The 17,145-nt window shown below is 45.4% G+C and overlaps 1 protein-coding gene across 7 annotated transcripts in view; it reads right to left on the reverse strand.

Moving 5' to 3' along the window:
• The window catches only part of SMARCD3 (SWI/SNF related, matrix associated, actin dependent regulator of chromatin, subfamily d, member 3), a 77,923-nt gene that overhangs the window by 41,835 nt on the left and 18,943 nt on the right, over positions 1-17,145 (reverse strand). The window contains exons 1-2 of one of the 7 annotated variants that reach the window (XM_038127297.1): positions 11,517-11,672; positions 10,680-10,815 (exon numbers count right to left, since the gene is read on the reverse strand). The exons of 3 other annotated variants lie outside the window; for them this stretch is intronic. Coding sequence is in view for 3 of the 4 variants with exons in the window: in XM_038127291.1 (XP_037983219.1) it covers positions 192-371 (180 nt within the window). In the remaining variant the exon portion in view is untranslated. Of the gene's footprint in view, positions 1-191; positions 3,601-10,679; positions 10,816-11,516; positions 11,720-13,357; positions 13,860-17,145 lie in introns of those variants that run through there. 3 more of the 7 variants (XM_038127293.1, XM_038127292.1, XM_038127291.1) reach the window with 3 other exon arrangements.

The raw sequence follows: 17,145 nt of genomic DNA on the forward strand, positions 1-17,145 counted from the left end.
ATTTTGACCACCCTGATGAGCGCTAAGCAGCAACACAAAGCATGCGAGCTCTGTGACTGGTCTATCTTGGCTATCATGAAGAGGCATTCAGGGATAAAGTATACAGGAAACAGGGAGGCAAGATACTAGGCTTGGGAAAACACTCAGTGGTCAGCAGCATATCCAGACCAGGTTGCAGCTGAAAGCTCTACCTTCAGCGCGAAGGGAACACCCCATGGCAGTGGCACGCAGTCCACACTGGTGCAGCTCACGTGCTGCTCCGAGCTGCGAGCGCACTCCCACTGCATGCGCTGCGCTGCCGAGCAGGCGGCTCTGATCAGCCGGGAGACAGAAACCAGCACAGGCAAAACACCAGGATAAACACTTTCCATTGAGAGCCTTCTACTTCGCCTACACCAGAGAGCAGTGTAAGTTCATAACGCAACACGAATCCTTCATAAAAAAGGTCATGTCTCTGATCAAGCCTTTAAAATTAAAAAAAATAAAAAATAAATGGATGTGGTAGTTTGTCAGAAGCCCCTGTAGGCATTCTAAAGCCCTGGCATTTATGTTGTCTTCTGCATGCTCTTGAGAGACACTGGGTCAAATCACAAGCTTAATGCTGCACAAGACACACAGTAAATCCAATTCTGAATTCTAAAAGCTTATAGCCATCAAGGAAAACCACCAGTAAAATAATGACTGCTTGTAAAATGCAATTCAAAACAGAGAGATGAGCTTAGTCTCATACTGAGAATTATTAATATGCGTATGTCCACATACATGCAAAAATACAGACACACACACTCTCTAGGCATTTGAACCAGGATGAAAATAAGAATAACCATACAACAAAAGTCCTCTGAAAGCCAAGTCCCTCTACAAAGTCTTTTAAGGAAACCAAGAGGCAATGGCATCTATTATGGATAAACAATTGGTTAAAGGATAGAAATGAGGCAAAAGTGATTGGTTCTGAAAACAAAAGAAAGGCACATGTAAACTTCTACTGGGATGTCTCCTTTTCAGCATATTTAAAACAACCTGGGGGGAAAAAGAACCAAAAAAGCCAAGAAAAAAGCAAGTGAGTGAAGAAATTTGTTGGTAACGCTAAGTTATTCATGCTGACAAGGATGAAGGCCAGCTTCAAGAACTGCAGAAGGACTTTATGAGATGGAGTGAATGCTTAAAAGGAAGATACAAATGTAGTTCAATACATATTGAACTACATTACAAAAGGGGAAAAAACAATCCAAGAATCACAGACAAAGCGATGGGCCCTAAGCTGATTGCTGTCCAGCAGAACCAAGACCTTGCTTAAACAGACACTTCCAGAAAAATATTGGTTCACTGGTTCCTAGAGGTCAAAAAAAGTCATAAAGAAAAGAAATAAGAGTGGAGGGAACAGAGGATATCAGTGTGCCATGGCCATGGTGTGTCCACAAATGAAGGTCTGTGTGCAGCTCTGGCTCCTGCAGCTCAGTGATAGCAGAGCAGAGCTGAAAACAAGGACAGTGAATGGCACAGAAATTCTTAGAGTGTGGAACTGCATCCAGGGAAGTAAAGGTAAACACAATGTTACTTTTCATCTGGAAAGAGGTGATCCAAGGTGATCTAAAGGGGCATTTGCCAGAGCTCTGCAGAATCACATGTGGCCTGGAGAGGACAGTCAGGTATTGACTGTTCACTGCCCCTGCCAAAATAGCAAATCCTGGCCATCAGCAGAGGGGTCAGGCTCACACACCACTGGAGGGGTGAGTTTGTCACACTGTGGGTATCAGCCTGTGGAACCCTCTTCCAAAAGGGTGCTAACAACATGGAAGACATACTTGGCTCAATAGCTGCAGACTGCGAAAGTACTTGTGAGAAATACATTACTGGACCCCAAAGTGAGATATGTGCACCCCTGAGGGTATGCAAGTCAGTCCACTGCAGGTGGGAAGAAAATATTTAGTGCACAGTAAACACAGACAATTATTTTTAAAAGTTTATATCATCTTTACCTCATAATTTCTATGATTTCTAAATATTTATATATGTATTATAATAAAACATAATTCTACAAGTAATTTGGACTTGCATCTCCAAATTAACCACCCAAATCTGCTATAGCTCCAAAAGCTCCAGATCAGTGCTCTCCCTGATCACCACAAGTCTTAGATATTCCTCATGCTTGTATCTATAAAGGAAACTGGAGAAAGGAGAGGAATGGATGATCAGCAAAGAACCAATATGGGCTATAACTGGTACAGACAGAGAAGCAAGCCAGGAGGTAAGAGAGTCAGTAATAGGAATCCAAGCAGGTGACTTCAGCAAGTGTCAATGTAAGAAAGCAATGGCAGGTATGGCCATGGAGAGAGCAGCAGGCAGCAGACAGACCAAGCTGCGGCTTTGTGCAAAGCTCCAAATGTCTTCTGCCATGAGCCTGGAGCCCCGAGAACAGCTGGAAGAGAACAGTGCTCTCTATTCCCATGTATGCACCCCGACCTCTGACCCAGGCAGAGTCAGCGGAAAGAAATGGCTCAGAAAATGCTTCTCTCTTGAGCCTGCATTTAAGATCTGTCATCTGTCAAGCCACACATTGTGGCCTCCTTCCAGCAAAGGGCAGACCACCGGGCCAGCTGCTGCCTGTCAGTCAGCTGGGGACATCTGACAGTCACTCAGAAGAGCCTGGATCCTGAGCACAGCCATCTCATGGGGACTGACTGGCTACAAGGATAAAACTGAAGGCCCACTTTGGTGCTGCTATAAAGGACAACTTAGGGCTTGAAGAACAAAGTCAGCAAGCCAAATCCACTCTCAGTCTTGGTCTCATGTTTTTGAACTTCCTTCAGTTTCCTTTGTTAAGCACTAAAATAGAGAAACATGGAGAAAGGACAAACATGAGATAAGAGAGGCAGCTCTAGCAAAACAACATTTGATCTCATCCCTTGACCACCTCATTCCTTCACCTCTGTTCTCATGTTCCTACCGCCGAAATCACCCATAGATAAAATATTACTCACTATGCAACTGTGCAACTATCTTCCTGCTGCAAGCCCACCAGACTCCCAAGATACAGAAATGCTTTCTCTATTTAAACTTTCATAAAAGAAGAACATATAAGCAGTACCTCATACCTAAAAGCTTATTTTGCTCTCAGACACATGTGCAATACAAGACAGTGATGGACAATACATCAAATCTTTTACAATAGCGACATTAAATAAGAAAAGTCTTCATACTAAAGAGTATTCCAATACCATTATGGCTTTTGAAAGAGATCTTGAAGGTGCATCTATCTACAGGTTATGATCTGTCTCTCCCCCTCTTCCTCAGCAGGATGGAATCTAACTTAAACAAGAAGCATCCACAGAAAACACTGCGGTGCAAAACAGCACTGACACATCCTCCTGGAAAAATCATCTACCTGAGACCCCCATCCCTGACCCATCTCTGTTTGTACCCACAGTCCTACCTCCTTTTTACCTCCATTGATTCCATTTGCATGTATTAATCTGCACAAACACCTCACGGGATGGAGGGCTGTCGGAACTCAGAATGTCCCACAGACATTCTCGGACGTTCCAGACCCAGGTCAAAAGCATCTGAGACCCTGGCATGCAGCCAGAGACCCCTGTGGCTTTGAATCTGACCCATGGAACAGGGTCTTCCAACTTTGCAGGAAGAACAAGAAGTCACAAAAGTTTAGATATTGTAGTAGAAGTAGTCACGAAGTAAAGGGTAGGATTTCTGAGTGCTGTACAGGGGGGTTTTAAGCCTTGTACGCAGGGGTCCAAGTTTTGTACATAGGGGTCGGGGATTCTAAGATGGAGGGACTTGGGTGTGCCCTGTCCTCTTTCTTTCTCCTTCCTAGCCTCCATGTCTTTGGTGATGTTGGCACTCACAGATTGGTTTAGAGTAGAAAGTCACCATTCAATATAGATAGTAGGTATTGGGGAAAAAGTATAAACATGTAGTACGTAATATATGATATAAAAGATGGCACCAGCCCCCTGAGAGGGCAGAGTGCCTTTGTCTGACCTGCTGAAAGGGCCACAGCAGTTCAGGAGAAGAATCTTGTAGATAACCAACAATAAACTACCTTGAGAACAGACAACAGAAGACTACTGAGTCTTTCTTCGAAGGCACGGGTTGGAGGAGGGACTTTTCCATCTTTCGGGATCACCCCAATCCGGGGCTGGAAACCCTACATAGGGCAAAACCACTGTTGGCCATAGGAAATGAGTAAGACCACAGCCTGTCCCCAGCTGAAAGGACCACTATCACAGCTCTGAGAAGGTGAAGCAGAGAACAGAGCAGCACAGCATCAAGGCAAAGACACAAAGGCACACAACCAATATTTCATGCATGTATACTGGTGACCGAGAGTTCTGCCGACTGCCTGTGCACGTGTGCACAGCCCATCACTGTTCTGGCTACAGCTGCTCAAACCTGGGCATGCTGTCAGTACAGCAGAACACCACCCCCCTGACACCTGCCGCCACAGCCCTTCGCTGCCATCCACTGACCAGTCTCCTAAGCCGTGTTTGGCTTGTCTGCTGTCTTCCTTGCCTGAACTTCCTGTCACATCAGAGCTCTGCCTCTGTCCTCTTAGTCACACTTAAGTGAACTTCTGTCTGACAGCAGTAACAAGACAACATTAGAGCAGTGCTCTTCTATGTTCTTCTACTGCAGAGTCTTTTCTCAGGGGATGTGCATCACAGCAGTCAAAACACAGAATTAGAAAAACGGAGTCCTGTCTGGACATAGCAGTAAGAGGAAAATAACCTGGAGAACTGACAGGTGAAAGCAAAAGAAAGTGTCAAGAAAAGTAAAGCAAGAACACCTACAAGAGGCCTCAGAAAGACTGAACGGAGAGCCAGGAGTTGCTGCATTGCAGTTGACTGCTGAGCTGCACTTACAGCAATCTCCTGTCCTGACAGACTCCATCCACCTCAGCACCACACAGGCGGCTCTTATGGCTGGCTCGTGGGGAACAGCCACCAGCTTCTTGTTAATAGAGACACTGACAGATTTTGAGAATAACCACCACCACCACCAAGTATACAAACAGCATATTTCTTAACTAAAAAGGAGCCTCCAAGAAAAATGGAGAGAGACTATTTACAAGGGCCTGGAGTTACAGAACAAGAGAGAAGGGCTTCATACTGACAGATAGTAGGTTTAGATTAGAAGAAAATTCTTTACTTATGAGGGTCATGAGGCCCAGGTTGTGGCTGTCTCATCCCTGGAAGTGTTCAGAGCCAGGCTGGATGGAGCATGGAGCAATCTGGTCTAACAGAAAGTGTCCCTGCCCACGGCAGAGGGGTGGGACAAGATGATCTTTAAAGTCCCTTCTAATCCAAATCATTCTATGATCTCTACAGGGCATAAACATAAGCAAGAGGAGATATCTGACGCTGTCTGGGAGTAAGAATGAGTAACTAGAAGTACATGGAACCCTTAAGAAATTTAGACTAGATTGATACTGTGTGATGGCAACGAGGTTTCCCAACTGGATGAGTTGTTTCAAAATGGACTCTCAGAAGTACAACAAATAAAACTGGTACCAGGCTTCTCTCCTCCTTACAAATATAGATGTTACTTCGTAAGTTCTCCTTTTTAATGTCTATGAATCTTTTAGAGGCTTAGTAAGCTGAAACATCAGTATCACAATTCTTGCTTCCTGCCATATTCACCTTCCTCCATTTCCCAAAAGGTCTCGGTCTGTAAGTCCAAGTGTTCCAGGTACCACACACTGTAATATAATATTCACAACAATCCAGAAGTCCTTAAGGAAAACATCCCATTTACAGAACTGTGAACTGGAACATGAGATTAAGTTCAGTTCTATTTCATGCATGTCTGTTCACAGTTCAGAATAATCTGCCACCAAGTTCAAGTGGTGCACTTGGATGCAATCAAAAGAAAAAACCCAAGAAAGTCTTTGGAATTGAAACAAATAAACCTTACACACCAGCTTTGAGTTCCACCACTCATCTCATCATACCACTGCTGTGATCTAATGTATAGAAGGGATTTTGTGTGAAGAACTACCAGAAAGCCCCTCTTGAAAAGCATGGCTCTGGGAGGGAGAGGAACAACAGACCTCTGCAGCACCACGACTAGCTTGGAGAGAGAAGAAGCTGGTCAAGAGCTTGCTGTCCCTTCCCTTACAATAATCAAACAACAGTTGGCAGGATCAGATAATTCCTTATGCAAGATAAGCTGAAAAAATTCCTGACACAAAACACTGACTGCTAGAAGCTTAGAAGGGTTCAGGAAGATAGCATTAGACTAACATCCATAAATAAAATCCACATAGAGGCACTACACAGAGGACAGCTTTGGATCAGAAAGCTCCCAAACTCCAAATCAGAGTACGAACAATCATTAAGGTTTTGCCTTGTTCATGTACTTCCATGCTGCCTTCCACTGCCCCCATTCCACACGGGATACTGAAATAAATGATCATCTGACTATTTTCATATTCCTACAGAGAAGAGCAATTCAAACATCTCACAGATCCATTGTATCCATACACCTACATTCATCAGCAAATCCAAGGTTTCACAAGCAGAAACTCAAATCTGTTTAACAAGCCCATATTGCACAAAATCACATTGGTCTCAATTAAAGCCTGGACTAGCATTAATGATTTTATTTTCTTCATTATGCATCAACCTTTCTCTATTTGACAGTCTGAAATCAGTTCATGGCTAGAAAAGGACAAACCTTCAGTCTCTACCAGCAGCTTGCTCACATAGTTGAATGTTGTACAAGGTTTTCACTCTAGCTGTCCCCTGCAACTACCTTCCCAATCAAATTCCTTGCCATAAGGTTTCTTGGTTTCTCCAGGCTGCCCTACTGGCCCCAAATACCTCCCTGTTGACCACAACAGGGAACATGCACACAGCATACCAGTGCCTCCATTCCATTCCCTGAGGATGCCCTTGCATAGAGAAGCGCACAGGGAGCTCTGTGGTAGAAAGTGGAATAAACTGTCCAAAACAAACAGTTCATGAGGCTCTTTTCTAGCCATTCCAGTGTTAGCTGGCTTATGCTCTGACAAGACAGTACCTACATTCATGACAAAGGAAAAATTAGTACAATATTTTTCATTAGCAAAGCTCTACTTTTTTTCAAACTTGGCCATACTCTCTTCACCTCACTACTGCCAGTAGTGATCTCTACAACCCTGCAACTGGGTTGGAGAAATAGTCACATTTATTCACTTAAAACTAAAACAGACCACCATTCAATTTTGGGAAAAGATCTTTAGTTTTTCCCATTCTAATAAAACCTCCATAATTTTTATAATATACTGAAATGTGAGTCCTTGAGGTCATGCAGTTCTTCCTCCTCTCAAAGAAGTACTACCAGTATCTCCATCATCTTTGACAGACGTTTACTTCTTTAACCAGTACCCAAGAGCCTCCAATGACAGAGATTTTACAACTTACATAATCAGTCTCTACTTAGAGATTATAAATAAAACCAGAAATACCCCTATTCCCTCACTGATGAAGCCTTCAGAGGTGTCCCACTACTACTGCCCTCTGAGTTCCCAGTCTTTTGGCTTGTTAGTCATATAGATTACCAAAACCAGAAAAACATTATTGTAAGCATATGCCACGGATTTACAATTGCTTCTGCGTTATTCCCTGCCCCACTTTCCAATCAGACTAACACTTTATGTGATTTCTTATTAGTTAGACACTAGGCAGCTCACAGGGCATCCAAGCCTTTCTCCTGAATAGCGACATTTCATTTAAACACACGATGTATCAGGAGATGCAAAACTCATATATGAAATTCATTGCTTATCCCTTTTTCCAAATCACTGATAAATCTGTTATAGATCCTCCATACCCATCAGACCTATTGTTTAGGCTGTTCTAACACTGATGAGTTATTTATCATATATATTAAATATTTGTTTGCATGCTGGCATGCTCTGACACTCTTCTTTCACTGTTGTAAATGCCATTTCATATGAGAGAGTTTATGTATTCACCATAAAATCCTATTACCAAATTTGAGAAGTAGATAGCCAAACAAAAAGAGGACCGAGGATAAGGAAAGGAGTCACATCAGTGATACACAGGTTTGTATGAATTAGCAATCTCGGAGTGTAACTACTATTAAACTATAGAGATTAGCAGGAACTATGAAATAACAACTATTAGCAGAAAATAAATATGGATAAGGACTTACATTGCCACAGAGAGCTTCCTAAGCATAGCAAAGAGGACAAAGACCAAGTTCACTACAGGAAAAAGAAGGTGATTTGAACTGACAGCAAGTACATTGTAAATACAGCTATGACTCCAGAGTTAAGAAAGGCACATAGACCTTTACAGGGGTATCTGGTGGATAAAAGGCAAGAAGATTGGCTTTGGAAGGAAGATAAAGTGGGAACAGGAAAAGGACACAGCAGCAGATGAAAAAGGTCAGAACAACGGGAGAAGAAAATGAACCTCTCAGCAGGTTCTTGTGTGCAGATGACACAGCCAAGGTCGCCAGCGCAAGGCACCAAGTGAAGGTTCCTGCAATCCAGTCACAAGAGGACATATGTCTGGACAAGAGTTTTGACAAGACCAGCACCACAGACCCTCTCAAGACTAAACAGGCAGATACCTGTTTGAGTAAGAAAAAGACAAAAGATAAAGAAACAAAGAAAAAAGCAGCAGAGGGAGACACAGGCAGGAACCATTTAAGGGATCCAGCCAGCAATGAGGCCTACGGTAGGGACTAGAGGGTAGAGGAAACTGAGGAAAGTTATGACCTGCAGCAAGACTACTAACTTGTTCAACAAAATGTAAGGCAACACGTAGGCTGGACACCCAAAGAAATGTCATAAAGACTGCCTGAAATGTACTACTGGGGAGCAGAAAATGCATTGATAAAAAGATAGCAAACATAAATGTAGTGATTAAAGTTGTATTTGTCCATACAAATACTAGAAAAACAGAGCAAAAACAACAAAAAAGAAATAAGTACAGGATGAAGCCTTTGGGGGGGGAAAAAAAAGTGTTCCCACAAAAATGACGTGCAAGACACTGATGAATCTGAACAAGAGTAAAAGCATAGTAAAAATAAATAACTGAAAGGGATTTAACCTTTCTAAAAGCCCAACTGCTAACCAGAGGTGTAACAAACTATCAAGGTCTCAAGCAGGAGAGAATGAAGCGTGGCACTTGAGAGTTTTAACCTTTGAAAGACCTTTGAAAGATTTCACCTTTCAGGGGGATCCCTTCTGCCTGGGACAAACGAGGAAGAAGACATCATCTAAGATGGCAATACGGAAAAGCACAAAAGCAGGATCAGGTGCACAAGAGCAAAGGGCAAAGTGACCTTAGCAAAGGAACATATGTTTCCAGAAAGATCAAGTGAATCCAAGAGCCAAGTGCCCATAGGAAATACTGCCGAATTATCCTGTTAATTTAAGTGTCAACAAAGCAAAAAAAGATTTCTTACGACATTCTACTCTGTTTGCTTCTCCCCATTTTTTGAGGGGGGAGAGAAAATAATTTTCAATAACCAAATTAAATATTGTTACCATAGATAGAATAAAAAAATTCATCATTTGAAGAAGAGATTGGTCCCTGAAATTAGAACAGCATCTGACTCCAAGAAATTCCACTAAAGTCTGCTATGCAACTTGATTTTTTCAATGAATTAATTCAGGTGTTGACACACTTTGGGTAGTAGTAAAACAGAGCAGCCAGCGCTAGGCAAACTCAAGGTAATGGCTGGCATGGCACATTCTCTTATTTGGCAGGATACAGGGCCTGGAGAGACAAAATGAAGTTATAGCTTTAAAAAATATTTTTAAAGTCATAGAGGAGTGACTCCCCAACCCATGTTTTGATTAAAATGAACCCGAGATGAGGAAAAACTAAAGGACAGAACAAACCAGGCAGAACTAAAGGAGATGATAACGAAGGAAAGGAGAGGGTGATACAAGAGGTATTCAGGCACCAGGACAACAGCCAAGAAGCCCCAGCCTCAGCAACAAGAAGCAGGAAGATATATATATACAGATATTCCAGGCTAATGCATATATTCAAGTAAAATGCCACTAGCAACAAAACTCCCAGGGTAGAAAAGGCAGACTTTCCTGGCATCCAAATCAGTAATGGAAATGAGTTCTGCTATATTAATTCCAGTATAAATTAAAAATTTCCCAGGCTTAAGAGCCCTCCATGCTGCTTTCACATGAAGGCCAGCTAGATGTGGAATAAGCAAATTCACATAACTATTTTTGCCACTCTTCTTGATACTAAAGGAAGAGCGCTGGTGTGCAAATGCCAAGGGAAACTTTAGAAAAGGCAAAATCATCCCATCTGCCATCCTCCCAACTTGCTCCTGGTTCTGCTCAGATACAGCCATCACAATCCAGACCACCTTGACAAAGCCACATGTCCACAACGAAACCACTGCTACCACCTGCACACCTGCTCTCCGTCACCCCCGAGCAGCTGCCAATGTTGCCCAGCCTGCTCCTGTACACTGGCACCACACGACTACTTCACAGCTCCCACCACTGCAGAAGGCCGCCTCAGAGTCCCTGGCCCTGCCAGACCCACCGTATCCAGGATCCAAAGGACACACGCACAAAATCCTACACATCTGGAGTAAGCCTGAATCACGGAGACAACTCAATAGTCTGCCTTGAGCCCCACAGGTTTCTATGACCTCTGTACAAGAGCCCCCACCTGATGTCTTCAAAAAGGTGTCACAGGAGGTGCCAGGATCCTCAAGAAAGAAGCAGTCGGGAATATCAGCATCCAAATAACAGCACATTCCTTCGGGCTCTTTAACAGCCTTATTTCTGTTCAATGTGTATCAATGCTAGAAATCCAAATGTTATAAATGGTGACTGCTCTCAGACACTAGAGTCATTTAAAGAACGTTTCCAATGGCAGCAAAACAGGGTAAGCATTTCCCCTTAAATGGAGATCGAAGACCTGATTCTTAAACAAAAGCTGGAACATTTTTAAAGACCTGAAGGATTGCTTTAATTAAGCATGGCACCCTGAAATTCTCTCGTGGGTGAGTGTCCATAGACTGTTACAGACCTGCAGAGCTAATCTCTTCAAGCCCCTGAAAGTCACCTGTTAAGTAGCCAGAGATAAAAACGAGCCAAGACTGGAGACAAGAACCAGAGGCAGCACCCCAAGGCTTCATCAGGCTCTCATCAGAATTGTTTTTCAAAACACAAGTTTGATTACAGAACAAAGTGTCCTACAAGCCCATATGGGTTAGATCCAGTGCAGATTCTGCACCATGATCAGGCTGAAAAGCATGCTATTCACCATTCATGGAGAATCACAGCAAAAAGCACAGCACACATCCCCCCAGACACAAGCCTGTATTAACAATGAATCAGTGCATAGGCTGGGGGTTCTACAGACCCCAGTGCTCTCCTGGTGAGGCAGCTACCAGCGCCCCAGGAGCACACTGCAGGAGCCGATCCAGCCCAGCACAGAACCTCCAGTTTCCACTCATCCCTCTATTCAGAGCCAGCCAGCTCACTAACTTTCCCGACTCACCACCCCATGGACCAGAAACTCAAAAAGTTTGCTTTTCGTAGCTTTGCGAGCCCCTCCTGTAACTTCATCTGTAGCCATCAGGGTCTGCTCAGCCTCTCTCACTCTCTCTCTTCCTCTTTCTTTCCCTTTTCTGCCTTTTTCTCCAACTCTCCCCTCTGAGTCCTGCTGGGCTCTCACACTTCTAATAGCACGGAGTGGGGAGGGGGCCCCTTCAGGGCCTTCCTGACGGCCCACTCGCGCTCAGCCTCAGCTGCTGCATTCCTCCACTGATAAGCCAGAAATAGTTTGTGCTGCCGGGCTCTGTCTGTTTACTCTGCAGGGACAGAAAATCCAGCTTTTTAAACCTCTCTGTCCAAACAGCAGAGATAAGCAGGAGGCAAATTGAAAAACACGTCTCAGTTTTCCCTGGTAGTGCTGCAGCCTCTCCTCCTCTGCATCAGGGATGGGAAATTCTGGGGCAAGGGGAAGGGGGAGGGGGGCAACTTCAGCAGTGACATAGAGCTCAGCACCTCGCAGAGATGTTTTCCCATTAGAAAATGCAGCAGGCGAGCAGTGGTTTTCCCTTGCTCCCACTGCTCCTCCCGCACTGCATTTCCAGGCCCTTTCCCCAGGGACCTGGCAGGCAGCACACAGAAACATTCGCTGGCAGCATTTCCAGCATGAGAGACGAGAGCTAACCCCTCTGGACAAGAGAGAAGCAGCGGGAGGCCGGAGCTGGGAACAGGGAGGGACAACATGTGGAAGCGAGGGGAAAGAAAGCGTGTGAGATCAGCAGAGGAAGGGGGTGGGGGGCAGCATGGCGGCACAGCTCCCACGCCTTGTTTCCAGCCCCCACTCCCACCACCGCTCCCCAGCGACCACGCTTGGGATGCTCTGGTACCACTGTGATGGATCCTTCAGAGACCCCAGGCTGACTGACAGACGCAGACAAATTATTAACACCACAGCTGCTGTAAGACATCAGCAGTTCACTGCTTGTCACACAAAGCCCTGCACGACAGTGTGTGACACCCCAGGACACTGCTGGGAACATGAAGCCCCAGGGGGAAGGGAGAAGAGAGCAGCAGCCCACCCCCTCGGGGGCTGGCAGCGCGGCGGCCATTCCGCAAGCAGAGCGCGGCTGCTCCGTGATGGCCGAGCCCGCAGCGAGGGCCCGGGGCACCGATCTGCTTCCCGGCAGCTCACAAGGGCCCGTCTTCCCTGGTCTCCCTTAACACAGCAATAGGCGAGATGTTGCCAGGTTACAAGAGGGGTTTATTCTATTCCTCTGCTTGAAATTCTTGTCTAGGGGCTGTGAATTTTCTGGCAGGACTGCAAACAACAGGATCCGATCAGAAAGAAAGAAAAATTATTCTGTCCCCATCCAATAATAAAAACAAGCACAGAAAAGACACTGCATTGACTAGCACTGAAGGGCAAGCTATGAAGGTCACATGGCCTTCTGAACATGGGGATGAGGACAATGACCTCCACTGATTTTTAGGGTCACCCCAATCTAAGTGCTAGTGTGTGGCAACAGCCTGAGGAATCATAAAAACCTAGGGAGGGTGAGCATAGTTGTCAGCTCCCTCTCTCAGCCCCTCAGAAGGAATACGCCAAGCAAATCAACATAGCCTTGCCTTGTTTTGTGCTGGAAAAATTATTTAAGTTCTAGCTGAACTAAAGGCACATATAATCTGGAACCAACTGCTGCATGTCTGCATGGTGGACATGGTCATGTCAGGTTAACTTGATCTGGAGGGCTTTTTCCAACCTAAACTACTCTAAATTCTACATGCCGGCGTGACTGCCAAGGCAGCATGCAACTGGTATCTGCCATGTTTTTTAGACCCTGAACTCACACAGGAATGTTGGCTCCCATCATGTGAGCCCCTTCCCTGCTCCCCGCAGACACCGTGCATTTTCATTTTCCTCAGTCTGCACTAGCTGTAGGTGCCGCACTGGCCGGCGATCTCAGCAGTCCCGGCCGTGGGAGGCACCGGGCGCGGCCCGTGCGGCTGTTTCCCCCCTGGCGGGGAGCCGGGCGAGCCTCCACCGCGGGAAACGGCACCAAGGACGGGCCGCAGCGGCTCCTCCGGCAGCCGTCGTTACGGGCCCGGCGCGGGCAGGGGCGGCGGCGGCTCCGGGCAGCGGCGCGGCGCGCGGTCCCCCCTCGCGTCCCCCCGCGCTCCGTCGCCAGCACCATCGGCACCGAATGGCAACGGCGCGCCCGGCACGGGCAGGGCGTGCGCCTGCCACGGTCCCGGCCCCGCCGCGGGCGGGCGATTACCGGCCCGGGCCAATCCGCCGGGCCGGGGCCGGGCCGGGCCGGGCCGGGCCGGCGGGCAGAACCGCGGCGGGCGCAGCGCGGCCCGCGGCCCCGGGCGCGGCGCGCGCATGCTCGGCGCGGCCCCGTGAAGGTCAGCGCGGGCCGGCGGGGACGCGCGGGCGGGGGCGCTTTAACCCCTCCCGCGCCGCGCCCGGGCGGGACGGGCCCCGCGGCCGAGGAGCGGCACCGAGCGCGATCCCGCTGCTCCCGGGCCGGAGCCCTTAGCCCCGGCCCTTTGTACCCCGGCCGGAGCATGCGCTCGGCTGCGCATTTCAGGGGTTTCTTGTGTTTGCCCTCAGCTGCAGATACGGCACGGAGCCGCAGCCGCCCCGATCTCCATCAATAGCCACTGAGTCCCTTCTGGAGCAGGAGCACATTTGCTATGAAGTGCTACTAATTTAAGCTGAAAACCATACCATATATATTGTAATCTGTCTGGATGTTCTTAACAGACAGGCAAAACCAGGTTTCCTTGAACATCAAATTCCAATGCCAGCCACTTGAAAATTACAGAATGGCAGCTTTGCTTCAGCTGTCTACTGAGTAAATGTAAAAAAAAAAAAAAAAAAAAAAAAAAAAAAAAAAAAAAAAAAAAGTTTAAAAAACCTGTAATAATAAAAACTCAGCTCTTAGCATGATGGTAGTTCTCCAAGTACTTTAGAAAAATCAGTACATGCAGCTCTTATGTTTTGCAAATGGAAAATACGGTACAAATGGATGGAAGTGACTTGCCTAACATTACCTAGCTGAGAATGAAACCCATTTCCTGTGATTCTTCAACCCTTCACAATAGTGTCCAGGAAAACTACTGTGTGAGGCATTTGCACAAAAGGGTGAAGGTTACCATGCAAGAATGTAATTTCCCATATTAAGAGAAACAGCATATAATTTTATTTTAAATTGTTTGGTTTTCTATTTTCCCAACTCTTTTTTTTTTCCCCATAAAAGTGCAGAAAATAGTGCTCAATGTTCTTTTTAAAAGTGACTGATTTAACCCAATTGATCCCCAGCTGCTGCAATTATCCTGGCAGCTCCCAGCCATCTCTGACCTGGAAGTTCTCTGTGCCACGGGGCTCTGCAAGGCTTGTGCTCCTTCATTCATTCCTGAAGGCTGAGCATGCGCTGGGGCCTCATTCAAACTCATTTCCAGCTCATTTCATGTCCCATTGCCAGACCACTTCATTTCAGAGAAAGGCTGATCTCCTTCCCTGGTACTTCGTGTGTGTGGTTTGGTTGAACTCCTGTTATTCAGGGCTTTTCAGGCTGTTAAACTAAGATGGTCAATTAGAAAAGAGATTAACCAAGTTGGTTTAGGGAGAAATGTTTGCTGCTACTTGCCATTTTTTGGTCTGTAGGTAATTATAGAAGTACATGAAGGTGCTGATTGCCTTAAGCAGGTGTAGTTTCCCTCATCCAAGTTTCACTTAAGTCAACATTGCTCTTTTCACTGAGAGGTAGAATATTTGCGACAGTTTTGGAATTGATGCAATGTGGCATAGAAGACATGCTGGATCCAGAAAATATCCCAAGACGGAGGCTCTGCTTAATCTAAAGAAATGTCCACTTGTTCCTGAGTTCAGAATTACTCAATTGTCATAAACAATATGGATAATGTACTTAGAGAACATGCTTATTCAATTTCCTAGCAACATGCAGTTTGGAGAGGTTACAAGTCTGCTACAAGAGATTATCAAAATTAAAATCCTGAGGGCCTGGAGATATGTCCTGTTTTTTCAAACCACAATTCAATCAGAAACAGTGCAGGGTTCCACATAAGGATATAAATCATCAACTATCTAAACATAAGATGGAGAACAATTGGCTGAAAAAAGTTTTTTTTTCAGAAAAAAACATCTGGGGATATGATAGATCGTAAGCTGAATGTGAGTTAACAGTACTACACTGTCACAAAATAAACAGATAAACCCCCAGAAGATCAAGAACTGCAGAATGCTGCCCCACTGCTCTTATCCCCTTGGTGGCAGCACAGGCACTGACAACAGTACTCTAGATTCTTCATTTATTTTCCTCATTCTGAGCTCTCCAGGCCACAAGCTGTTCCAGCTCAACATTTCCTTAAGGCTGAAAAATTAAATGTTGCCAGAATTGCTGAGGAACTCTTCCAAAGCAATTCTGTCGTGGTATGAATTGTCAATGTCTCACCCAGACCAACCTTTGCCATCAGGGGCTTTGTGCATCAGAGGAAATGTGGGAGAAACCAGGAAACCACGAGGGTTAAGGAATGACTTAAAGTGTGACAAGAACTGTAAGGTCCAAACAAGATAAAGAGAAAACAACAGTCATCAGGTGTCCAAGAGGCCGCTGCAAATACAGGGAAGAGCTGCTCCCCATACACAGAGTACAGGAAATAACACCTTGAATTTCTCCCGGGAAGATTTATGTTAAATACTGAGGAGAAGCACAGCAGTGACAGTAGAGATGTTCTGGGACAGTTTGTCCAGCAAGGATGGGACTCCTCATTGCCAAAGGTCTTTCAAGAACAGGTTAGACAAGCATCTATCCAGAGTGATGTAGGTAGCATGGATTGTGACTTGGTGTGGATTCTGACTTTGGACAGGACAGAGGACCAGCTGAATTCCAGAGGTTCCTTTTGCCTTATTTCCCTACAGAAACTGACATTTTGTAACACAAAGGTTCCTTTCTCTGTTAGGCCTTTCCAGTACTTGTTTCTAAAATCTATGGGGACGGAGGGAGGAAATAAGACAAAGAGAAGTGTTTGTTTCTGTCTCTGAAGATTCCAAACATCATTGTGAAGAGGTAGAGAAAGAAACTTATTTCCTGATTATTTTAAAAATAATCAAAGGGAACAGCAGGAATGCTAAAAGACAGAGAAATATATAAATATATATATGTAATATTATAGGATACAAAATAATTATCAGAATTATAATCAACCATACTAATATTTTAGTCAATTCTGTTTGACCTCATGGTCAGCTGTCGAGTCCTACCACGCCTTTACCTCTACTTTTCCATCATGACCATCCTCACCATCCCTCTTTACACTAAGCGTGCAGCAACAGCTGTGCACGGCTTCAAACATCTGAGCAAAGAACCAGAGCACTGCACAGCAGCCCCAATCCTCATCCTCTGACCCAGGCCCAGAGCAGAGCTGCAAAGTGTGAGAGGTTAGCAGTAAGACTTTGATCCTGGAAGGAGAACAGTTGGGAATACAGATCTGAATTTTTCAGAAATGAATGAAATAGAGGAATTCTTGGTGGGTAATCCTGAGGGAGCAGAGAAAAAGACCCATCAACAACTACCCTCAAACCAACTGCCCCCTAGTCCAAAAAGTGTACT

Source organism: Motacilla alba, chromosome 2 (assembly GCF_015832195.1).
Source record: "Motacilla alba alba isolate MOTALB_02 chromosome 2, Motacilla_alba_V1.0_pri, whole genome shotgun sequence".
Lineage (NCBI taxonomy): Eukaryota > Metazoa > Chordata > Aves > Passeriformes > Motacillidae > Motacilla > Motacilla alba.